The 26,351-nt window shown below is 39.7% G+C and overlaps 2 protein-coding genes across 2 annotated transcripts in view; one reads left to right on the top strand and one right to left on the bottom strand.

Annotated features, from left to right (window-relative positions):
* Nucleotides 1-15,435, top strand: part of LOC311486025 (plakophilin-3-like) — a 30,981-nt gene extending 15,546 nt beyond the window's left edge. Inside the window, exons 8-13 of the mRNA XM_084541771.1 lie at nt 1,061-1,225; nt 1,539-1,709; nt 1,871-2,024; nt 2,867-3,062; nt 3,430-3,517; nt 13,525-15,435. Of these exons, the coding sequence (XP_084397897.1) occupies nt 1,061-1,225; nt 1,539-1,709; nt 1,871-2,024; nt 2,867-3,062; nt 3,430-3,517; nt 13,525-13,566 (816 nt within the window). The 3' untranslated portion in view covers nt 13,567-15,435. The remainder of the gene's footprint in view (nt 1-1,060; nt 1,226-1,538; nt 1,710-1,870; nt 2,025-2,866; nt 3,063-3,429; nt 3,518-13,524) is intronic.
* A 1,347-nt stretch (nt 15,436-16,782) lies between these two features.
* On the bottom strand, nt 16,783-24,557 carry cUnh16orf87 (chromosome Un C16orf87 homolog). The gene is made up of 4 exons (XM_084541059.1): nt 24,299-24,557; nt 21,741-21,840; nt 20,397-20,576; nt 16,783-20,038 (listed from the first exon to the last, which is right to left on the bottom strand). The coding sequence occupies exons 1-4, from the start codon at nt 24,362-24,364 to the stop codon at nt 19,920-19,922; spliced, it is 465 nt and encodes a 154-aa protein (XP_084397185.1). The 5' UTR covers nt 24,365-24,557; the 3' UTR covers nt 16,783-19,919.
* Nucleotides 24,558-26,351: the final 1,794 nt, after the last annotated feature.

Genomic DNA, 26,351 nt, shown 5'->3' with positions numbered 1-26,351 from the left:
CAAACAATCCGGAGGAGTATGAAGTGAAGAGCTGGGTTAGCTATGCTGCAGAAGCTGAACACTGGATGGGTCTCAGGTGTGCAAGTGGATGGAAAGCTGAAGCTGAGATCCAAAGAAAAAGAAAATAGACAATGGAGCAAAAAACTGTGTAAACATTACAAAAGGCAGAGGTCAGTCGTGAATGTGGAACTTAGCTATAGAGACTTAAACTATTTTGGCCGCTGTGTGTTGTTTGAGTTTACAAAAGACACTGTGCTCAAACCTGATTGAGTTCAAAGTTCATTTGTAGACTGAGGTGAAGTTGTCTGTCAATATGTGAGTACAGTAAAGAGATGTCCTTGTGAATCAGAAAGATATCAAAAGTCAGTTACCAAAATCAGCATTTGGGAATGTTCTCAAAAAGCATACACACACAAAAAAAGAAAAGCTAGATAACAGACTGAGCAGCGCCAGCCTTTTGGGTGATAAATTAATTGTCACCGCTGGTACACCTTTGAGACAGCTCTCCCTATACTGATATTTGATTTGATTTGATTTATTTGGATCAAAGACAGTAAAAACAGTAATCCAAAGGATGACATGCTAAAGTAACATACTTATTTCCAGCATGGTCTTAGGTGTTACACACAGACGTTACAGACAGGAAACAAATACACAAGACGCAGACAAACTGTAAACATCACATGAAACCAAATAAAAAGAAACATAAAAGCATGAATAATCTGTCCAATTTATCAATGAATATTTACCTTATTCCATAAAAAATGCTTGACCTGTCTTTTAAAAATCCCTCGTGATGATAAGAGTTTGGTAGCAGTAGACAAACTGTTCCATGCCTTGATACCAGTGTAAAAGAAAGAATTTTTAACTGCATTGTTAGCTCTAGGAACTATGCAGGAGCGGATGCTGACTCTGGTGTTGTGACTATGCTGCGTGTGGACCATGGTTACATTAGAGCACAAATAATATAAACCTTCTCTAATTGAAGCTGAGACTTGGCACTTTCATGGAGTGTACCTTTTTGTCAACTTTCCATTTGTGTGTCTTTCTTTGTGTTTAGGGTTTGGAGAACTCATTGTGTGTAATGAGGAATCTGTCATATCAGCTGTTCACGGAGCTCCCGCCCTCAGTCCGACTCCATCTGGAGGGCCCAACAAGAGCTTCCGCCTCCAGGAACAGTGACACCATCGGCTGCTTTACCATCTATACCAAAAAAAAAACACAGGTATAATGAATCCCACCTGCCGCCACCTGTATATTGGGATTTTTGATGAGAGGGACGCGAGGTGCCAAAATAGCACCTTGGTACCTCAAAATACAGAATACTTATACACATTTGACCTTAAGGTTTATGGTCTCTAGGTTCCCTTTGGAAGCTGGGAGTAAATGCTGAGAACACTGTGGTGCTGTGCATGTCCTTGTCTGTGTGGTGCTGTGCACGGCCCCCATATTCAGAACCTCTGTACAGAGTGCAATGACGTTATAATAACACAATCATTTATTGTTTTAAATAGTTTTCTCTGTTATCTCCTCCACAGCAGCACCACCACCATCTTTCCACACTCTCCCAACCAAAGGGGGCTGAGTGGCTTTGGCACCCTAAGGTGGTCGTGCTCTACAAACTCATTCTCCAGAACAGCGACAACAGTTCCACTAGCCGTGAAGCTGCCATAGGAGCCCTGCAAAATGTCACTGCAGGAGAGGCCAGGGTAGGATCACACGTGCCTAAAGAAATATGATTTATGCATGCACTGTATATTCACATCCAAAATGATGAATCTGATTTCTCATTTGGTTGATTTGAACTGGATTCTTCAGCAAAAGACACCAAACAATAACATATTATGTGATTTCTGTCTCTGTCTTCTAGTGGTCATCAGTGCTGAGTGGTGTGGTGATTGAGCAGGAGAGGATGTTGCCCATTTTGCTGGACCTATTAGATACCAACAATGAAATGGAAATGAGACCCCTGACCGGGCTGCTGAGGAATCTGGCCAGACACGCTACAGACAAAGAACACATGGGTAAGACGTAAACTCGGACTGGTGACGGTCTTCTTTGGCTCGGAACACATTCATATTTAAACTGAAGTCTTTGCTAATAAATTCTTTTCTCCTCTGAGTTTGGCTTGGATGGTGACCCTGAGCACTGAGACTGCAGCTTGAAAAAATAAAACAAGTTGGGAAGGAAACACAATTGCAACACAAATGCAGCAATTAGTGCTGCCAATACAGAAAATAAAACCAAATACAGACCATACTGCTATAAAAACAAACTGCAAGGGTCTGTCATTGTAAATAAGTTGGGGAAATATTCATAACTGCTTTAACTGCTTTGTTAGTCACATTTGGGATTGTCAACAAAAGAAACTTAGTTTTGATAAAAGGAAAGACGTAGCACCAGATGTCAAAGCTGTGATGAATATTCCTGAATATTATGGGCAGGTTTTATTAGTCTTTTTCATGAGATATTGTTAAGTCAGAATATACATGTAATAAAATACATATGTATTTTTTTACTAAAAATGAATTTCTTAAAGTTAGGTATTTTATGCTGTTGCTTGTGTCTACATTTAATCTTTCAACAAGCGCAGCAATAAGTAATAAGAGATTTCCTAAATGTCTCGAAACAGACACGAGCAACAAGGCATTCTTTTTCAAAAAGAATTTTCTTTAAAAAACAGGCCCACAAAAGGCCTTCACAAGTTAAGGATAACCTGGATAGCCTATTACCCTCACTACTACCAAATGGCAATCTCTAATTTTCCATTTAGTCACATGTTGTGTGAGTTGGACTTTCAAAGGCTGAAAGTTCTGAAAGTTTAGAGCAACAGTCCTGTAAGACAGTCTCCCTGCTCTCCTGGCAGCTAGGAGCATGGTGAGTGTCCTGGTGTCCAAGCTGCCCAGTGATGGCCTTCAGAAAACACCCTCCAGCGAGGTGGTGGTCAACATCTGTGGAGCGCTCAATAACCTGGTCACCTGCAGTTCCTTGGCTGCCCGTGACATCGTTCACTATAACGGCCTTCCGAAACTGATGGGCATCAAGACGTCCCATGATAACAGGTAGGACTGGCTTCTGTTGTAGTCCTCAAATATGCTGCTTTCATAGAGTGTACAAAAACATCCTAACTCAACAGTTACGTTAAGTCACAGTAAACTGTTCTATTGCAGCAAAAGCTTTTCTTCTGTTCCTTGTAATTGGTTGCTATTTGTTTAGCTCTGCAAAGCTGTGATCTCTCAGAGACCTCTGTTTCCTGTTTATGACTTTACATATCTAGATTTGTCACTGCTCCCCCCCTCTGCCACAGAAATATAACCTTTCCCTAATTCTGCAGGTCAAGTATCTGTCAGTTTTTATGCTCTGGTATGTCCTGCCTGTTAGTCCTCCCTCTCCTTGTTTACAGCTGTCTGTCGATGTTTCTTGGTTTAGCTCTGGGAGTCTAAAAGCCGCCAGAGCAGCCTCAACCGTCCTCTGCAACATGTTCCAGTACAGAAAGCTGCACAGAGACTACAAACTGGTGAGAGCGACCACCGATTATTGTTGCCTTGGGGACAGGTTTCTTGACTTAATCATCACTGTTCACACACCGTTCATCTGCAAACACACTCAGCAGAACACTTTCAGTCATTCATACTTAAAAGTGCCTTTTAAAATGATACCAATTCTATACAGTCGCAAGCAAAAGTTTGGGCACCCCTGGTCAAAATTTCTGTTGATGTGAACAATTAAGCAAGTGGAAGATGAAATGATCTCCAAAAGGCATGAAGTTACAGATGATACATTCCCTTTACATTTTAAACAAAATCATGTTTTATTTTCATCTTTCACATTTTTAAAATAACAGAAAAGGCAAAAGGGTCACAGCAAAAGATTGGGCACTGTTACGGTCTCTAAGGCTCGATAGACACATAACATATAAAAGAGACGCCAGACAACAATTGGAGGGTTTACAAAACCGTGTGTTCTATTTAATTTCAAAACAAGAACAGGGGACAAACAAATTCCAAGAGGAGGAGACGGGAAGAGCAGCCGCACGTAACAGGCACCCTGCACAGTTAATATCCAGTAGCCCCCCCTTTGGTAAGTATCACAGCTTGCCAAAGGGGTGTGAGACCTTAGTTGGCCTGATAGGGTCATGGCTTGTTCACAATCATCGTTAGGAAAGACCAGGTGATGCAAAGTTCAAAGCTTTATAAATACCCAGTCTGCCCTAAGCTTGTCCCAAAAATCAGCAGCCATGGGCTCCTCTATGCAGTTGTGGAATGTAATTAAGAAATGGCAGTTAACAGGAACAGTGGAGGTTGAAGACCAAGAAAAATACCAGAGAGAACTGCTCATAGGATTACTAGATAAGCAAGTCAGAACCCCCATTCGACTGCAAGAGACCTCCGGGAGGATTTAACAGAGACTGGAGTTGTGGTACGCTGTTCAACTGTTCAGTGACTCCCGCACAAATATGGTCTTCATGGAAGAGTCATCAGAACCACAAAATTCAAGCCTGATGCATTCTGGAAACAAGTCCTGTGGACTGATGAGGTTAAAATAGAGCTTTTTGGCCGGAATGAGCAAAGGTATGTTTGGAGAACAAAGGGCACAGAATTTCATAAAATCAGTTCATCTGTTAAAGGACTTCATGCAGATCTGTGCAGATCTGACTTGACGTGATGCATGCTGGGTTGAACAAGTTCATTTTAACCAGTCATATTCGAGGTCTATGAGCATGAACAACCCAGCATGCATCACGTCAAGTCAGATCTGCACTGATCTGCATGAAGTCGAACACTCCTAATCACATTTCACGTGTACAACGCCTCTTCCGGCAATAACGTTTCACGCGAGATTCACGTTCACGTCCCAGAGAGTTCAGTTTACCCAAGATGGCGCCCGCCTGGATATGTGAGCCAGACGTGAACGGTACTGTATTCCTTTTTTAATAAACTGCCTGTATACTTGCAAAGTTCTCAATGCTTCGGTTTACATGTAGAGACCCTAGTTATGCTACCGTGTAAGTGTGGTGATATTGTGAGCCTTGTTAGTGGTATAGAAATAGCGATTTCTTTTTATGTGTAGGTGTGCCCCGAAGGCTAGCGTTATACGCTAAATAGCGGTTTGCAAGAAAACTGGTCACATTTGACTAACATGAAAACAAATACCAGAGAACGGTCGAACTCGGTACACATGTGTTATTAACCCCTAGGTTCATTTTGCACCAGAATTGTCCTTTAAGCATGGGGGCGGATTGATCGTGCTTTGGGGTTGTATTGCAGCCAGTGGGGCAGGGAACATTTCACGGGTAGAGGGAAGAATCGATTCAAATAAATTCCAGCAAATCCTGGAATCAAGCGTAACACCATCTGTTAAAAAGAGGATGGCTTCTACAAATGGATAATGATCCCAAACACACCTCAAAATCCACGATGGACTACATCAAGAGGCGCAAAGCTACTGGATATTAACTGTGCAGGTTGCCCAATCTTTTGCTGTGGCCCTTTTTCCTTTTGTTATTTAGAAAATGTAAAAGATGAAAATAAAACATGATTTTGTTTAAAATGTAAAGGGAATGTGTCATCTGTAACTTTATGCCTTTTGGACTTCATTTCATCTTCCACTTAACTGTTCACATTAACAGAAATTTTGACCAGGGGTCCCCAAACCTTTGCATGTAACTGTATATCAGAATCAGAATACTTTATTAATCCTTCATGGAAATTGTTTAGTATATTCTACAGTAAGACCAGCTGTTTTTACTGATCTCTATTACACTCACTCTGCTTTAGACCTCTTTTGACCTCCACCAATTTTAAGAGACATGTTTTCTGTTCTCTTCAAAGTACCTCGATTCAAGCTAGCAAGCTACCCACTGGCTTTGACTGCCTGCTGTTTGGTAATGGACAGGTGTTGTAGACCAGAAAATGAACTGAAACATGAAACAATGTTCCCTTAGAAAAGGGAAACTGCAGCGTTAGGTGTTCACTTTCTGTGAATCACTAAAAGTGGCTCTTGCAGAGTTTTTGTTGGGCAGTGGACCCTATTCAGCTATTATTTCTCTCAGGCTTCTGGCTCGTTGTATGAGTAATATGATTGTGGACTGAGAGGAATTCTGGCTTTGGGGTGTTGGAAGCAGGCAGAACATGACTAACTGCTTTCAGTGGTGTGGTGCTGTACTGTCACTGTCATGTGACCTGACAGCAATCTTACCGAGTTGAAACACTGAAACCAGATCATAACAATCTTCGTCAAAAATTTTGTTCCTCACTGTTGCAGTCCTTGTTGTTTATCTCAAGTCAAACTCATCATTTGACTCAACTCTGTTTCGTATATACACCAATCAACCACAAGATTGAAACCACTGACAGGTGAAGTAAATAACATTGTGACAATTCAGTGTTCTGCTGGGAAACTTTTGGACCTGGCATTCATGTGGATGTTACTTAGACATGTACCACCCACCTAGACCAGACCAGACACCCCCACCCCATAGCAATGACACTCCTTGATGGCAGCAGCCATCCCCAGCAGGATGCAGCCTGACACAGACACACACACAAAAACAGTTTAGGAACAACTCCAAACACTTGAAAAACAGCACAAGGTGTTGATCTGGTGTTGGAGACACAAGGGAGACCTACACAATATTAGGAAGGTGGTCATAATGTTATGTCTGATCAGTGTACACAGAAAGGAGGAGTGATATGGAACCCAGCTTTTACATTTCGTTATGTAGCTCTGCTCAGTTTTGAGTCATAGTTCAGTGCGTTTTACTGCAGCAGAAAAAAAAAGCATAAATTCATATTTTGTATTCATTTTCAAGCAAATGTGCTGCCATGCTCGTTGTTTTTTCAAGTGTATGAACAGCAGGAACACACCTAAGCTTCTCAAAAGACAAGATGAAAAAAAATGCTGAATTCAGGCTTGCATAGTATGGATCCACAATGGCTGCATAGATAGTACAGAGAGGAATATAACATTTACAACTAATAACGAATGTCTACAACACTGCTTGCTTATGGTACAACATATTACTTATTATTATTAATAAGATTATTATTGTCAATAAATCCATACAGTGTCTGCCTTGTCTTTATGTCTCTCTAAACCTAATCCATTTTTCACATTTTCTGTCACTTCACTAAACTTCATTCTTGCACAAATATTTCCTGCACTATGGTGAACCACTGTCTGGGTGGTCTGTATCAAGCCTGTTTCTTATAATGAGCTTCCTGCATGCTATAATGAGAATTCTGACCAAGTCATTGTCTTCCCTCAGAACCACTTAAGTTATATTTTCCAGATACTTCTTAGGGGATTATATAATTGATATGTAATCACGCAGTCTTAAAACGGCTCTGGCTTTGGTCCATTCCAGAAGATTTGCATCTCTTTTTTACATTTGATAAGTTTGTTATTTTAATATTCGATGTTGTAAAAATCTAAATAGAATTTTTACAGTTCGTGACTAAATTTGTGGATGTTTGTACTTCAATAACAGTACATAATACTATCAGCCTTTTTTTTTTCATTCACTCTCCAGTATTTGAGTCACACACTCTAATATTTCTTGGGACCGCCTTTAGCTTTGATTACAGCATGGATTCACTGTGGCATTGTTTCATTAAGCTTCTGCAATGTCACAAGATCTATTTGCATCCACTGTTGCATTCATTTTTCACCAAGATCTTGTATTGATGATGGGAGAGTCTGACCACTGCACAAAGCCTTCTCCAGCACATCCCAAAGATTCTCAATGGGGTTAAGGTCTGGACTCTGTGGTGGCCAATCCATGTGTGAAAATGATGTCTCATGCTCCCTGAACCACTCTTTCACTATTTGAGCCCCATGAATCCTGACATTGTCATCTTGGAATATGCCCGTGCCATCAGGGAAGAAAAAATCTATTGATGGAATAACCTGGTCATTCAGGATATTCAGGTAGTCAGCTGACCTCAATCTTTGGACACATAATGTTGCTGAACCTAGACCTGAGCAACTGCAGCAACCCCAGATCGTAGCACTGGACACAGGCCTAGTGTACAGTAGGCACTAGGCATGATGGGTGCATCACTTCATCTGCCTCTCTTCTTACCCTGATGCCCCCATCACTCTGGAACAGGGTAAATCTGGACTCATCAGACCACATGACCTTCTTCCATTGCTCCAGAGTCCAATCTTTATGCTCCCTAGCAAATTGAAGCCTTTTTTTCCAGTTAGCCTCACTGATTAGTGGTTTTCTTAAGGCTACACAGCTGTTCAGTCCCAATCCCTTGAGTTCCCTTCACATTGTACGTGTGGAAATGCTCTTACTTTCTCTATTAAACATAGCCCTGAGTTCTACTGTTGTTTTTCTTCGTTTTGATTTCAATAAATGTTTAAGTGATCGCCCATCATGATCAGAGTTTTTTTCCGACCATAATTCTTCGAAGATGATGGTTCCCCACTATCCTTCCAGTTTTTAATAATGCGTTGGACAGTTCTTAACTCAATTTTAGTAGTTTCTTCAATCTCCTTAGATGTTTTCTCTGCTTGATGCATGCCAATGATTTGACCTTTCTCAAACAGACGACCGTGGGATGTGTCTTTTGACATGGTTGTTTAAGAAATGAGAAGCTACTCATTGCATCAGTTGGGGTTAAATAACTTGTTGTCAGATGAAAGATAATCACCCATGCAGTAATTATTCAATAGGAGGCTAGTACCTATTTGCTAAGTTAAATCCAAGTGGTGACTTTTTTTTTGGGCAGGCAGTGTATATTCCTGCTTTTAATTAACTGCGCAAAGCTGATCATTTCAACACTTGTCTTTTTTTCTGGTAATGCCAGAAAAAAACAGCTTCAACCAGTTTCCTGACATAGCAATCATTACTGGATAAGTCATACACTTATCCAGTAAGTGCTTTTCCTCCCCAGAGTGTTTGGATGTGGTATTCAGGGATATACTGTCTATCTTGTTTTCTATCCATCTTGTTATAAAGCTATCATCAAACCAAGCAGTGAGGCAGAATAAAATAATAAAGTTCAGTTTAATGAAATGAAAACACAAGACAAACCGAAGGCCCTGCAGAGAATGAGGCAGGTTAAAGGGTATCAGGGACCTCTAGGGAAATGCAAGACACAGGACAGGGTAACAATGGAAAGGGAACACAGGTCACATCTAGGCTAACAGAAATGACAACTTAATGGGAGGAAGACAGGGGCTGATGGGATAACAATTAGAAGGTGAATCCGATAAGAGGAGGAGCTCACAAACAAAGGCAAGATAGGTGAAAGCAATCACACTAAAGGAAAGGAACAAAGACAGGAAGTACAACCAGTATTTTTATTTATTTTAACATAAAAAAATAAAAAGAAGAGATAAAAACACAGACATCATTAAAACTGAATTGCACAGAAGTATATCTTAAAATGTGGATGTACAATTCCACCTTCATTCTCCAGAAAATAGATACTGAAACATCAAAACTGTTAAATTCCATATTTGTGTGTTAAGCAAGAAATGTAAACAAATCAAACGTGTGTTTTGATTTCATTATACTCAGCAGCCTCTCACATTCTTGGCGTTCTCACACCAGTTCATTAGGGCCGTCATCTGGAATACTTTTGCAGAAGTCGGAGTGCCGTTCCCACACATGCTGAACACTTGTTGGTTTGTTATGCTCCATCTAGGAGTGGCTGAGACAAAACAAGAAAGGCCCTGTCTTCCCCAGGTGCTGTGGCAGGTGCCACAGAAATAGTTGATTGGGAGAGGGATTCACAAAAGTTAAAACCACAGCCCATCCCTACAAACCCCTGTGAGAGTCCACCTTTCTCAGAGTCCACTTCAGGGCTCCTCAGTCTCTCTTTATTCGTTTTTGATATCACATGTATTACAGGCATGCATTCCCTGTGTTCGAGAGACATCCCTACTCCTTTTGTGTTCCAACACTTTCACAGACAGTAGCCCATGTTTTGTATCATGTTGCACACACTCCAAACCATATACTCTATATTTTATACAGTAATAATAATAATAATACATTTTATTTGGGGCGCCTTTCATGGCACTCAAGGACACCTTACAGCAACAAACAATAACAACAACAGATAAAATAATAAAATACTAAATCACTAAAAGAATGTTAAAGGGAGTACGCCTGTTTAAAAAGGTGGGTTTTCAGATGTGATTTGAAGGTGGAGACTGTGTCAATGTTCCTGATGCTTGGTCTATGCTCCAAACATACAATGAACAGCATTGTTCATGGTTCTGAATAAACTGTGGTAGATATGGACCCATTGTTTTGAGACAATTGCAGAGATGATATGGTACGCAGTTTAGTTGGAAATATTTTCCCTTTTGGACTATTTATCTAGATAATGTTGACTTACTAGTCTTAAAAATGTAGTATTTGTTTGTAGTAACCACCACATATGATGCATGGTTTACTGCTTTTATGGCAGATCAAGTGGCTTATATTGCACAATATGTGAGGGTAATTTCAGGGTTCAAGCTTTTGTGTGGCAAACAGTACTGAAGATCTTGAAACAACAGTCCTGTACTGTGGGGTTTTGTAAAAGAAACGCCATCTCTTGGTGCCACGCTGCAATTAAATGAAAGGCTGGGTTCATAGTGAAAACTAGATACGCCCCGGGAGAAGGGGTGAGACTGGAAACTGGCTGGCAGCCAGGGGGCTTCCAGCTGGGGTAGGCCATTCTTGGTGGATGTTGTTTTGGCTGACCTACCTCCTCTTATCCGAGAAGCTTCCTGTCAGTCCTGTCAACTGGACTTTTAACCTTAAAGCCCAGTTCCAGGTTTTATTAATGGCCATCTGTGGATCACCGGAAACTTATATGACTACAGACGTGTTAAAAGCCCAATGAGTGACTGGTGATGAAACAGCCAGGGAAGGAGGTCAGAACTGCAGTATGTGACTGTAGGTGGCTGATAGATGGCACTGTAAACCACCACCTCTGTTTAGGGATGGTTGTTTCAGTTTAACTTAACTTCAACATATATTATCTTAACCCTCCTTTTCTATTCTCTTCTCTCTGTTTTGGTGAGGACATACTCAGCCTTGTGCAAAGCTCTGATCAGCTGCAGCTTAGGTTGTTGTGGGTCGTAGGAGTCAGAGTACTGGTCAGTGTGTAATTAAACAGAAATAAACAAAGTAGAGGCTTCATTCCTCCTCAGTGTGCACTCCATAATGCAAAAATGATTATTTTTTCTTCTTCCCTTGTGAACTTGTGAACGTTACTCTACCCCAACTCCTGGGGACACCCACCAAGAAGGGTCAGTTTTGCATTCTGTTAAACGAGCGGTCATTGCATTTCCACTTGGAGGAGTACACACAAGACAGATAATAATATTCAGAAGCTCTAGGGAGTGAAAAGGCTTGCTTAGAGATACAGACAATCCAGTCAGGGCTTCTCTAATTGTGTATTGTTTACACCAGTTCTAACTCACATAAACACATGCCTCACCCTCTGTTCTTTCCCTGAGTCGGTCCTGTTCAGCCATATGCAGGAGAAATACTCTACCTCCAGCAATGAGTCAGCTACATCATGGCAGTACCATGTTTCTTATATTGCAATGACACACAAATCCCTGTTTATGTGGAGCAGTTGATGGCAGTTGTGACTTGTTACTCCTACACTGGAGTCATTATTTTTTTGCTTCCTTCCCTACCCCTCTTTCTGGTCTTTTAAGTGTTGTGTTACAGCAGACACTAGCAGATAGGGCTAATTAGCGCACTAGTTCCCAAATGCAGCCTAGAAACGGTCACCTGACTCGATCTCTCTGTAAGACATGGGGCAAACATTTTTGTTTGATGTGCCAACTCTTGTGTGCAAGATGCAACCAGAGCCCAGGTCACAAGTTGGACAGCGCCTCTGGAACCTCGTAGTTCTCTGATTTCAAGTTCCAGGGCTGAGGTTCCCAGACACTTGTTGAGTGATTGCGGGTTGTTGTCACAGAGGCACTTCTAAAAAATAATTCAGTTAGCCAAAGGTAGAACACATTAATCACACGTGTTTGAGGGGCAGGACGGTAGAAGATATTGCTGTGCCTAATGATCATTTAAAAAGTGCCATAAATATTTTTAAGACAAAGAACCAAACAGTTTTAAAACACTGTTTATGTGTTTCTTGACCTAGGTGTGTGAATGAAGTTAAAACAGAGGGAGGGGTTGAGGGTATGTGGGCGGTTGACATTGTACTCTGAACCATTTGTTTCCACCAGATGGTTTTCCAGTTAACATCTGCTTACATCTGTTTTTTGAATCACATTTGACCTCCACATCTAATTGGTCTTCCGTCTCTCGCCTTGTGCTGAAAGCTTTCAGCCTGGCTTATCTAGGGATACTTGGCTCTGAACACTCGCTCTCAAAGGCAAATATTATTTCTGTAGCTGATAGCAGTCAGACTGTAGAATTACAAAAGTTCTGCTATGTGTTGGAGTGGCTCACAATTTGTCATATCACAGATTTGGAAATCACTGATGCATAGTTTATCTGCAACTTCATCGGTTCAGACAGTGCCACACTGCAGTAATGGTCTGACACGTCCACTAAAACTCTGTGCAGTGAATATTCAGGATACATGTAGCTACCCCTCACACTGTACACTGTTGTTACCTCACTAGATTGTATTATAGTATTTCCGCTTTTCCATCAAATGTGCTTTACACAGACCCACTGCTGGTATCAACTTTTGAGCTGATAAAGGAGTGAACACGTGTGCATTACAGAATACCTAAAAACTAATATGTTCCACTACAACTATGAACAGTTTGGTTACTTTTAGTGATGGATGCTTAATGATTAGATAACACTTTATTCCTTAGCGTTCTTTTCAGAACTACTCTAACTTTTGAGATTCAACAGTTGTGGTGACGGTCCTCTCTACATTCTTGTAGGGTTTTATTTTCTGAATACTCTACTGTCATTACATGCCTCTGCGGTGTTCTTGAGTTTTTGATTTTAAGTGACTTCTCTTAGCAAGAATGCAGGAAATCTATCTGGCTTAGGTCATTTTGGGTTTGTCCCTTGTCTCTCATTGTCTCTGGTCAGGTTGACTTGGCAGTTGTTGAGCACAGTGTTCCTCCTGTATAATCACCAGCGCCACCACACACACACACACACAACAAACTGGGATATATTCACAGAAACAAAGTGGTCACTTGCAGAATCTGGAAAACCACTGGTCAGGCTGCCATGAAATGTGACCTTTTATGGTTTTAGCTTTTCTTTAGAGTCGTTCTCTGGAAAAAAAATATTGTTGACAAAAAGTATCTAAGTATCTAGAAGCAAGACTGATAAAATTTCCTGAACTGCCCTCAGAGGAAGACCATAATGACTGGGTGGGGTGGGTGTGGGCAGTTGGACTAGGCATTTATTCACCACTAGATGGCAGAGCAAAATGGATTGTTAGGCTGGGTGCAATTACTTTTAAAGTTCCATTTATTAATAAAATGCAATGAATCAAAAGACCAGGAAGTTATTATTGCAACAGTTCTGACATGCTGTTGGTGTTTCTGTCCTGTCTTTATGTTTTTCAGAAAGGATTTGTCAAACAAGACTTCACAGATGTCTCCATCTAGGCCGCAGCACACCTTCTGAACTTTTGATGCCTGGATCAAGGTTGCAGTGAAGAAAAGAAGATGACATTCAAGCATTTAAAATATAACATAAGGATTTATGGGCCTTGTTTTCTCATGTATTTTTGGATGTGTTATTGATAGGGATACAATTCTTTGTAATCTGTCCACTACTAACCAACAACCTTTCATCCATGCATACAACAGTGTAGTAACTACAATTAAAAAACATAGTAATGTGTACAAAGCACCACTTGGGTCAGTCTGTGGTAAAAACAAGCAAATCTGACAGATAGATAGCTGCGCCTCAGGATTATACTGTGACTGTTTCACAGCTTTTGGGTATACTAGTGGACAGGGTGCAGACTTATATCTCTATCAATCATTTACACTCACATACACAGGGAGATCCAAAAAGTTATCCTTTAATGAGGACATGATGTAACTGTTTAACTTGGCTTGGATTGCTGAAGATAGACTCGTGATGACGCGAAATACCGTATGCCCAGGATGCGTATTACAGGTTGAAAAGTGTGTGTTTTGTTCTTGGTTCTTGGTAGATAGATAGATAGATAGATAGATAGATAGATAGATAGATAGATAGATAGATCCCACAGAAACAATCATAATCACAGCTAGGCTGCCTAACAATGTGCATCGCCTATACAATATATTCTAGTTTTGTGATAAACTGAATGTTAACAGTAGAAATAGTAAAAGACTGGACATGGTCACAATTAATGCTTTTAAGCCGTACTGTTGTGCATAGTGAAGTGCCTTTTAACAGTGACACATTGGCCTAGTGTTGTACGAACTCAAAGGATAATTCTGGTTTACTTCAACCTGACAGACTGTATTTCCCTAATGTGACGCACCAAAGGTTTTATTATACAAAATGATCTGAGAAGACCTCCTTGGAGGAGGGTAGTTACTTTCTTAAATATACTTTGAAGGTGATTGGGCTCAATGAAGATCAGTGAACTTTATGACAAAGGAGGAGGTGGCGAAGAAGAAGAAAGAAGCGATAAGTCAGTGTAGTCAGTGAACTATCTAGTTAGCACGTCGGTAGGCAGTGCTTGCTATCTTTGTAAAAACTTTGCCCCTAAAAGGCATTTCGTTCCATATTAAACACTTTTAAACACACTACCAGTAGCTCCTCACAGGACGCGGATTGGGCTGCACTTTTAGGGATCAGCCTGGAGTTTGGCGGGATATACTGTCTTGTATTCTCATGATTCTCATAAGAGTCCATCCATTTTTGTACAATGTTTTTATGCAACTTGTTTTTATAGAATCTCTTACAACTGAGGTGGAAAGTGCAAGGTTAACATGGCCCACAGAGCCACAAAGGCAGGTTGAAATAAACACTAATTACACAAAGTGCCTTCGAATAGTGGTTTACTATAAAGCTTCTAAATCAGCTCATCTAGGTGAGACCTGTTGTCAGCAATACCAGCTCATTGTAGCTATTGTAGTGTGTCTGTTTCTGATCTTATTAACATAGAAGTCTAGATCACATGTGAAACACCAAAGTTTTGCTCGTTTCTTTTGTTTAGGCCAATGTGTGTACAAATGACTTATTAGAGAGGTTTATGAAGTCAAAGACTGATGTTATAAAGTTGGAATGGATGTATGTCAGAAAAAATAGAAAAATAAACTGGAAAGTTATAGTAACAACAATAAGCATCTGTGACTGATTTGCGTTCAGTCCTGTATTGATGTGTATGGAATGGAAGTGACTTCAAAAAAATGAAGAGTAACTGAGACAACCACTTGAGAGACCGTCATATGTAAGAATATAGACTCTTCAGAGACGCATTAATAAGGAATAAAAAGAATCGAAACATGGCTCTCAGACACTAGCACAGAATATTAAATAACTACACCTAAAGTTGATGATTGGAGAAATTTCATTAAAAACATATGCCTCAAAATTATGCCTAAACTGTGGAGGAGACAGACTGAGGACAGACAAAACAGATTGGCTTACTGTATGTCAGGGAGCCAAAGAGGATGAAAGGATGTGAGGGTTCTGTAACCCTCAGACTTGAGTTTGTTTTTATCTGAGTGAGCATACTACAGACCAGCAGGAGTCTCGCAGGACTAATACAGCAGGGGAGAAGGGAGTGGCTCATAAAAGGCTGGGATGGCTTTGGTATGGAAAACTGGAGAGATGGGCTTCAACAAAGACCATCCACAGCAATAACATGTAAGAGCAGCTGCAATATCACCATCTTAGTCTCTGCTCAGATATGCAGGATACTGAGTGTTGAGATGCAGGAACACAGATCGGGGAGAATGTCCTTATTGTTTATGGAGTGCAATCATCGTAAATGTGTTTACCTTCTCCCAAATTGTATATGTATTTTTTAGCCACATGTGTCAGCTTGCTCTCAAGGCTGTAATCTGCCACCACGCAAAAGTAGTGCTGTGTTTATAGCTTGTGCCACCCCCACCGAATCAACAAAAAATCTCATGTTGCTTTGAGCATAAATGAACATTACAGTAATGAAAATAAATTACCCATTAGCATTGTTGAATCTTGTATTAGAAGAATCTTGCATTATAAACCCACTAACTGCAGGTTAGTTTGTAAGGGAGCAGAGTGGGACCCATATGTTCAGTTTAAGCATGGTAAAGATTAAACTACAATGTAGTTCTATGGAGTACTTTAAACCTGTCAGCTGTCAGTAGCAGTAGTTCCATTGACAGCAGACAGTGAACCTACTATGTTACACAGTGATCAGCAGGAAGTGACTAGCTGGAGGATTTCATCTAGTTACAAACAGTCACAGATTTGCCTTTTCCCTCCAACCACAAACCTCAGCCATGGACTGAGAATTTCCGACCTCACCCACACACACACACCAGCAAAACTCTCAAACATGCTTATGCACGCTGAGGTTCTGACTGAAGCCTACAGGATAATAGAAACGTAGTGAACCTGAGGTGAGAGACAGCTGGTTATAACAAAATGATCTGGTTCTAAAGTATTACTTTGATGGGGTAATCTATCCTGAATGGATCTCCCCTGCCCTCTTGTGGCAGTGTAAGCCCACTGTTGTCATGGTTTCCTGGTGTACACAATCAAAATATATAAAGTTTTTGAAAATACTTGAGAGTCAGTAATCAGACAGTTGCTACTATTTGACTTCATCTCAGATATTTTGTGCAATTTCTCATTTTCGAAAATCATTTTGACCTGACAATGAACTCACTCCTAGAGCTGAACTGAAACTATGGCTAGTGTTAGTTCAGTACCCATAATACACTGCTGCAAAATGAAAAGTGTGTTATAGAATCACAAGTGAGTGTCCACTTATTAATCACTGATAACACTAACTGATAGACTGATTGGCTGATTAATTGATTGACTGTATTATCAGGAAAAACAACACATTCTGAGACCTTGATAAGAGTTCTGAATACATCCTATGGAGGCCTCTTGCCTTATGACAGCTGGGATAGGCTCCAGCCCCCCTCCCCCGACCCTTCACAGGACAAGCGGTTACAGAAGATGAATGAATGAATGAATAACACACATACCTGCTGCTGTATGATGGCAGAGAGATTAATTAACGGGATGAACATTCTACACAATGTAGAATGTAAGCCAGGCTTCCTCTAACGCAGTAGAAACACTGTCTCTTAAAGGCATATAAAGTTTCATTTTCATGACTAATATCTGCTCTCCCTCCCACTGTTTTATTGCACAATTGCATCAGTCAAAGGTTTACAGTTCCTAGTAATAGAAGCCTTGTTTCAAGCACTGTTCTCCTCAGAGCCTTTGTAATTCTAAATAAACCTAACATTAGCAGGGTTTCAGAAACATGGCTACATGGTCAGATCTCTGATGCTAAAATTAGAGAGTTATGTTCTGTGTAGAGATGACAGGGCCTCGAGGGGTGATGGGGTGGACATGGTTTTTGCATATCTTGTTCTGAATGTTATTCTAAATGTAGAGCTAGTTATTTTTAAATGTCCTGTAAATGAAGTCACTTTTAATATTAACAAACTCTTTCAGTTCTACAAATTGTATCTCATTAATGTTTAACTCTCTTGAGGGGCATACTGAGATGTTTACTGTCATGACTGTTCCTCCTCCAGTGATGAAGCCTCTCTCAGTTAATAATGAACCCAGGAGCAGGGGCAGGTATGCAGGATACACATGAGAGCGTGAAGGATGGAATAACAACATAAGTAGGGTTCTCAGTCTATTCAGTTGTTGAAAAGGGTTTTCCACAAGGTTCTGTCTTGGGGCCACACCTGCATACATCGTTAATGTTAAAATTGTTAAAATCTGTATGTTGATCTCTATACTGATGATATTGTTATTTACACCACTAGTTCTAATTTATTACAGATTCAGAGTCTTTAACAATCAAAAGAAAAACTGGATAAATAAGAACAGACCTGTAAAGTGTAATCTTGTTTGCATCATGCATGTATGTTTTATCCTCTTGTTTGTTTGAATATATTTGCTTACTTCTGATTCTTCCCTCCATATGAGATGGGGTTTACCCCCCAAAGTCTCTTCCTGTTAAAATTGAGTTTTTTCTTGACAATGATGCCTTAGTGCTTGTTCTGGGTGTTCCAATTACACTTCTTTTAATGTAGTTTAGTAACTGCTCTGTGCAGTACCATCAGTAATCTTTAAGAAATTTGCCCGCTAAGCAATTTACTAAATACATATCTGCCAAACCCTGACACATGCATCAATCAGTCAGTCAAGCTTTGAGCTAAACAAAGCTTGCATAGAAGAAAGTTGATGAGCAGTTTCAACCACACTACAAAAACAATAAATGATTTATTTTTATGTACCAATAGCTAATTTGTGCAGATGTTTGATGATTATTGTTTTATACATAGATCTTCTCTTGTCAGTGGTGAAACAATCAATTGTCAGGCCTATTGTGAACATTCTGTCAGTTAACAAATGTTATTTGATTGATGAGAACTTTAAATAAACTAATGCTCCACATGTGTTATGCATTCATTAACAAAGCCTTATTCAATTTCTTTTATAGTGAAGTAATGAAAAAAAATAACGTGGTAAGAAGTGGAACAGTTTAAAAAGAAGGTGATGAGAAGCATGGGGAAATCAACAGATGTGTCTATATACAGAGTAGACTTTAATATGTCTTTCTGCATCAAACAGAACATCAATTAAACCAAAATAATTACTGAGAGAATAAAAGGTGGATAGATTTTAAAAGGAAGAGTCCGGCACATTTTAAAAGTAACCATATTTACTACATTACTGGTACCTCACAATCTGTTTTTGTCAGCTTCCTTCACATTGCAGGCATCGTGAAACTTGTGACGTGAGCAAACCCGAACACTTATAGGCCACTTAACAAAGATGGTGCAAAAAACGTGTAACTGCATTTTAGACTGCTGTTTTTAAAGGCTTCAGTTTGAATTACAAGAAAGTTCAGTTCATAACAAAAACATGCCTTTCAATCGTATCAAACTGACTGAAGATGTTCATTTGATTGACGTCCACTCATTTCAAATAAGAAATGTGTATTATTTTATGCTCCTAAATTATGGTTGCAATTAAGAGGCATTCACAGTATGGTGTGAACATATACATGGTTCTGCCGTCAGGCAGAACTGTTTTGTAATTGTCTGCTTGTTCTGTACATTTTTGTTTCCATGTCAACAACAGTATGTCATTACAGCACGCAAACCATACTTCCATTTTATCCAGAAACATACAATGAGTGATTGACAAGTTCTGGCCCAAGGTAGGAGTCATTTTTAGGAAACCAGGCATATTGCTTTTTCTGCATAATATCCTCCTATGCTGACACACTTTGTCCAGTAGTTGCAGAGCGTACGGATCTCTTCTATGTAGAAGTCTGCATCTTAGATGTCCACCTTCCTCTTGAATTCAACAGCCCACTTCTTCACTATGCTGGAAGAGGGAACATCCACTAGTGTTTCCACCTTGAGCTCATGGACTTCCTTCAGACAGATGTGGTGGATGACTGGGCAAAGGTTATCCATTATGTCAGACAGTCCTGTTTGACTTTTCAATTACTCAAAACGTGAATAACACAAAAGTTCTTATTTTAAACCCTTCTGCATTATCATTCAAAACGTGGAACTGTAACAAGAGCTGTACAACTCATCTCTGTCTACCTTAGGGCACAAACTTATCAATCACCAATCCTTATACCTACAGCGGGTGTACAGTTCAAGGTGCTGAAGGGATGTGACTTCTTTCAGTTTTGTGGATCTTGTCCCGTCATCCAAGTGAAAGCCCTCCAGTTTAAAGTTAAACTCCAGCCAGTTCTGCTCTCTTTGGTCATCCTATGCTACTTATTAAGTCCTCTGTGCTAGGTTTTGATCTATAAAATGAGTCTCTGACCAAGGATCTTACGGTTAATCTCGGCCAAGGCCACAGAAAACACAAAGGCCTTCTCGTCAGAGAGACTGGCATAAATATCCACTTCCTTTTCTTGTTTCTCTGTGAACACACAAAAACACAGCCAATCACAAACAAGTAATTTTGTCAACAGGTAATGCCAATAAAGATAACATTTACAGTATTTGACTTGGATTCTACTTCTATTCTAGCAGCTAATATGAATTCAGATTTTATCCATCCATGGTTTAAAATTCCAAAAACACCTCATCTGGAGTATCCAGAGTCACAAAGGTGGGAACAATATCACTATCCAAAAGGCTACAATGTAAGAAAACTGTCTCTCTGGATATTAAGCCCCTGTCATTTCCTTGTTGTCTATCTCTACTTTGACTATTCAATAAAGGCAAAGATATAAAAGAGACAATAATAAGCAACTATTTAATATGACGTATTTTACCTTTCTCCTCTTCTTGTTTCTTCAGCCCCACAGTTTTTGGTCTGCCCCGTCCCCTTCTGATGGGATCTGATTGACTATTGGCCCGGGGTCTTCTCCTGTTCTCCATGTCATTGGTTAAAGGAGAATCAATCCTCTCCCTGCGGATGCGTTCTGTCCTCCTCCTCTTAAAGTCCAGCTTGTCTGAAGCAGGACACAAATAATAAATCTGTTTTGTTAGGCTCTAGTGAAGTTTCAAAATGTGCTGCAGACAAATTGCAGTCTCCAGGAAATTCTGGTTATTTCCAAACTTTCATCTTTCTTTCTTATCCATGTTGAATGTTAGTATGAAAATACTTAACTTGTTTCCTCACAACACGTGCTCACTGCATGTGCCATAGGAACTCCACAGAGGAATGTGTTCATTGTGTGATTTTAACCTGAATTATTACAATGAAATGTAAGTGATTACTTTGAACCTACAACAGGAGCAACATCGAACAAAGGAGCTACCAATTTCCTACAAACTGCAGCACAGTAATAAGCATAGCACGAACTGCATGTGGCATCAGAACCACTAGTCTTCCCAGCCAGAGGCATACACAGCTACAGTATTGTAACTGTGTGTGGCTAAGCAGAGATCTGCTTAACTTGAGCCAAAGTACATTTGGTTTATTGCCTTTGGTTTATTCTTTGGACATCATTGTTGTGACTTATCATGGCCAGTTTATTGGGTAGTTTGCTTCATCAAACCACTGGTATATACACGCACGTAGGGTCTGTACGCAATCTAACCACTGTCTTTTTAAACCTCACACTATTATCCATCATGGATTTTATATATATGTATATACACACACACACACACACACACACACACACACACAAGTATGCTTTGCATGGGCTTTACAGACAGCCACAGATGCACTCAAAGTTTTGAGGAAAATCAAAACTCCTGCTCCAAAAACTCTTCATGGATTTGTTGTTTTGTAGAACACTGGATAGTTACACAGTCACTGCAAAGTTAAAATGACACCACCTCATGTTATTCTATTTCACATGTAACATCAAACGTATGTGTGAATTCTTCAGGGTGTACAAGTGTGTGTCATGCCAAGTCTGCCTTCAGATGGACCTCATCAGCTTGTGTGGTATGGGAAGTTCACAAAAAGCTTTGTGTCCACGTGGTGACATCGACAGTTAAGCTGTTGAATTAAGTAGGAATCTGCAGATTCCTACTTAATTCAATTCAGCAATATGTTTTATCCAGCTTCAATTTTATTTATATAGCTTCACTAACAGTCCAAATTGTTACATATTCTAATTAAGCTTTATGAGCATAAAAGCTTTATGCAAGCTAAACCTTACCTGCTATAGCTGGAGAAGAGCGTTCATTTAACTTGGCATTTAGGAGTTTTCTGCTAATGAACACAAAGCCACATGGACACGACTTGCACGCAACAGGAATCTAGAGAGAAACAAACAGGAATATTTTGGGTTGTTGAAACCACGCATGTATCTGTTCCATCACACTGCCTCCACAGTGTTTAACAGATAATGTTGCATGCTTCACATAACGAGCTGTTCCAAGTCTTCGCCATCCTTTTTTTTCTCTTTTTATTTGGCTACAGGTTGGTCCTCCACTCAACTCTCCAAAAATGACATCATCTAAATCAGAGGTCTTCAACAGGGGGTCCGCGACCCCTAGGGGGTCCGCGGAGGTACTGCAGGGGGGTCGCGAAAATGTTTTGATTGATTAGACATTTTTTTATATTCACCTCCACAATTTTTTTTAAACACACATGAAGTTCTTTTTAAATGTTATACAGCTTGGGGATTATGGGGAAAAGAATCAAGGCTCTAACTATTATATAACATATATTTATGGGCGATTTCCTGATAGTAGTGATCATAAACGGCAACAGAGTCAACCATCTTGATGTAAATAAACGATCTATGCTGCTGTGCCATACTATAGGACCGGTTTAATATAAAACACAATTTTATACAATATATATATATAAGTAGGGGGTCCCCGCTCCATCTCTCCATCAGATTGGGGGTCCTTGGCCTGGAAAACGTTGAAGACCCCTGATCTAAATATTTCAGCCAGTGAGTTATCAGTGGATGACATCGTGTTATATAGACTTGATAGGTCTGTAAAATCAGTGTAAATATGAACCAGACTACAACGAAAATGCATCGATGCATCACACTCAAGCTTTGGTTTGTCTTCTATTTGATCCCAGAAAAGCAAATAGGAAACAAAAGCTTTAGAGCCACATCCAAAAGAGATGCTGGGCAACATTTACCCACAAAAAGAGAATCATTTACAAACTCTTAACCTGAGTGTGTTTCCAGCTATGGGAAGGCATTTGATTTTGTGGGCTACATTCCCTTTAATTTTTAAAATAACAACACAGTTATCCTGAACAGAAGTCTTTTCAAAAAGAATGAATTTGTCATGTGTGTGTATTTAGAGTGAAGGTGAATTTCAAATATGAAAAAAGGAGGTCAACTGCAAAACAACTTTGTATTGTATAACACTTACAGTAGTTAAAAACCATCAGTGTCTTAAGGAGACCACTGCAACTTTCAGCAAATCGACATTTGTTAGCGTGTTCTCATTACATGAAAACATCATTTTACCTTCAAATATATACCGATCAGTCATAACATTATGACCACCTTCCTAATATTGTGTAGGTCTCCCTTGTGCCTCCGAAACAGTTGAGACTCATCAGATAATGGACATGGGCCTTCTGAGGGTGTCCTGTGGTGTCTGGCAACAGAATGTTGTCAGTGGGGGCCTTTGGGTCCTATGGGTTGAGGGGAGGGGCCTCTGTGGATCATCCCACAGATACTTGATCAGTTTGGGATCTAGTGAATTTGGAGGCCAGGTCAACACCTTGTGCTGTTTTTCAAGTGTTTGGAGTTGTTCCTAAACTGTTTTTGTGTGTGTGTCTGTGTCAGGCTGCATCCTGCTGGGGATGGCTGCTGCCATCAAGGAGTGTCATTGCTATGGGGTGGGGGTGCCTGGTCTGGTCTAGGTGGGTGGTACATGTCTAAGTAACATCCACATGAATGCCAGGTCCAAAAGTTTCCCAGCAGAACACTGAATTGTCACAAGATGGTCAGTGTTATTTAAGTCACTTGTCAGGTCATAATGCGGTCCCTGACTTTCAATATAAGAATGTTTCAGACTGGCATCCCAATTGGGTTCCATAACAATTTTAGGCCACACAAAAAAAATTGTGGGTGGTCAAACTACATTACATTAATGTTTTGCAATAAAACTTTTAATCTGTAGCAACTTGTTGTTTAAAGATAGATTACCAGGCTCATTTTCTTTGAAATTGACAAATATATGTGCAATTCCTGGCAGAATTCCAAAAGCGAAACGCTGTAGCGCTGTTTCCACCAGAAGGGGCGGGACTTCCGGTAAAATAAGTCGATAAACTAGATTTTGGTAAAATGTGAACATCACTTAATTTAGGAAGGCAATTGAATGAAACACCGTTATTTTTGCGTTATTTAAACTTTTTGACTACTTTCTCGTGCTTCGTAACGTCTTAAGAAGACAAAATTAAATTAAAATAAATTTACTTTAACAATATTATTTGTGTATTACATTTCTTGAATACAAGAATGTCACAAACAAATTGTGTGTATTAGCAATCACATTTGAGAGTTTGGCAATTATAACGTATATTTTTGCAGTGTAGAAGAACAACAATAAGTTGCTGGACCTTTTAGTGGGATTAGGACACACAACGTGTTCAGTGGGGCTTCCACTGAACCCCATTTCCGTCTTAAGAGCTGGCAACTACCCGTATGCTGCCATGACTGTGATCAATAAAAAAATATTAATATAAGGCACGAAAACAGCAAGAACATTCCGAAAAATAATAAGCGTATTTTCTCACCTGTTGGTCGCATTCTGGGCAAGATTTAGTAGCCATTTTGACCTTCTTTGTTTTATTTGCCGACATAGTTCGTTTCCTTCAGCGACACACAAATAGCTTTACGGTGGCTACAACTTCTGTCTGAAAAACATGGACGGCAGCTGATTTTCTCCAACGCACACTAAAACAAGCATTCCCAAAAAAACAAAACAGTGTCGTCTTTGCGAGATGACTATACGCCTTGAAAAAAATACGTTCTGTATACTATTAATGTTAAAGCTGCGAGCATGCGCAGAGCGGCTCCCTCCGCTGATACGTTGCATTCAAGTTCCTTGGGGAAAATGGTGGATACTCTGCGACTGTAAATTTAAGTTTCCTATTACGCACTCACGGTTAGTCGATTTTTTGTTTTGTTTTTTGTTTTTTTTTTAAGCTTGGTTGTATAAAATGAAGTACAAGTTCTTAGACAAGTGTGGTCCACGAGTAATGTCGACACATGTAACCAAGTAATAATGTTGTAATGAGTATTCACAGGTCAGAACATCACTATGTTTAAGGATATGAAGGCTGGGGGTTTCTGATTGTTTCACATCATGTGAAACATTGCTGGTCGTGTTTTGAACCATGAGATCCCAACTCTTGTCTCACATGTTACTGATGTGAAACAACCATGAAAACCACACATTTGTTTGCTTTTACAGAGCCGGAATTTTGCTTTAAACCAGCCTTAAGTTTCTCTAAAAATCCAGATGTGACACAAGTACAGGTCGTTTTGTTTCATTTACACCTATTGGGGAAAAACACAACATCCTAAGGATACAATTTTCTGAGTTAAGAAAACCCCCTAAAATGAATGTCTATAGTCTCACATTCCTACATTTAGATGTGGGTGGTGTGACAGTAATTCACAAGTTGTTCACTTAAGAGCAGTTCCGAAGTCTGACGGAAGTTTGAGGTAGTCTAGGGGCCTCCACATACAGTAACTCACTAACTTCAGCCATGGCCACTTCAATTAAAACTTTATTTTCTACATACTTGATTTGATGGAGGAAGTCCAGGCTCAGAAAAGCTCAGATTTACTAACTTATTTTGCCAACATTTGAGTCACCAATATTTATTTAGCTCTGCTCCAATGACTTCAATTATTCACTCAAGCTGCAAGCCATAACTGGCCCGAACAGTAGACTGCATATTTCATTTGACTGATGCCTGTTTATTTTTTGTATACATACAGCCCGTGTCCTTCAGCTGAAGGTCTGTTTCATTGTTTAAAAGACAAACTGTGTTTTCCATCTTGTACCAAAACTTACCAACGTACTTTCAATGATATAACATAGCCAAAGATCAACTATTAAAATGATCAAAACGTCAAAAAGATGTAGCGTAACCTATGCTCTGTTTGGATTAGTTACTTCCGTTCTAGTTTCATTATGTTTTATTTCAGTCACATGCTGGCACTCTTGCTGTATTGTAATGAGGTCATATTTTTCACCTGACATGTTTATATAGCTTGCATGAAACGACGATGGTAAGAGCTCACAGGGCAAAGAATCTAAGAAGCCTTTTTAATAGGCCATCTTTATAACTTGTAGTTTTACCAGGGTAGATCCACGCCAATGACATCCATAGTGTGCGTAAAAAGTCATAAAGCCTGGTTTAAGACTTAGACCTAGATGACCTAGATAAACTTTAATGATCCACAACTTGCTAGGTCACAGTAGCGTAGTTGCACATAAAAAAACACTCTCAAGAGTCAGAATCACAAGTAAAAGAAAGATTAAATAAATAAAAATCTAGTAAAAAAAAAAAAATAGTATAAGCAAAAAAATGTACAGAATTAGCATATGAACAAATGTACAAGAAACAGAGATGGAAGAATATATATTATATACATAGGAATGACAGTAAGGTGCAATAGTGTCCATTAACATGAATAACATGGAGTTATCTGTTACAGAAAGGTGAGTTGTTGTACAGCTGGACAGAGAATGGTATGAAAGAAGAGCAGTCAGATTCTCTTTGCACCACAGTTGTCTTTTCATAAGTCATATGAGTTCTCCCTCACATGTTTCTT

This window comes from Chelon labrosus (genome assembly GCF_963514085.1).
Source record: "Chelon labrosus genome assembly, chromosome: 3".
In the NCBI taxonomy this organism is placed as follows: domain Eukaryota; kingdom Metazoa; phylum Chordata; class Actinopteri; order Mugiliformes; family Mugilidae; genus Chelon; species Chelon labrosus.
Note: the sequence above shows the minus strand (reverse complement) of the source record. Positions and strands in the feature narration are given on the sequence as shown.

Coding starts and splice junctions, on each gene's coding strand:
- cUnh16orf87 (XM_084541059.1), bottom strand. CDS start 24,364: ATGTCGGCAAATAAAACAAAGAAGGTCAAAATGGCTACTAAATCTTGC. Junction 20,577..21,740: donor CTCTTCTCCAGCTATAGCAG/GTAAGGTTTAGC, acceptor GTCCTGCTTCAG/ACAAGCTGGACTTTAAGAGG. Junction 20,039..20,396: donor GAAACAAGAAGAGGAGAAAG/GTAAAATACGTC, acceptor GTGTGTTCACAG/AGAAACAAGAAAAGGAAGTG.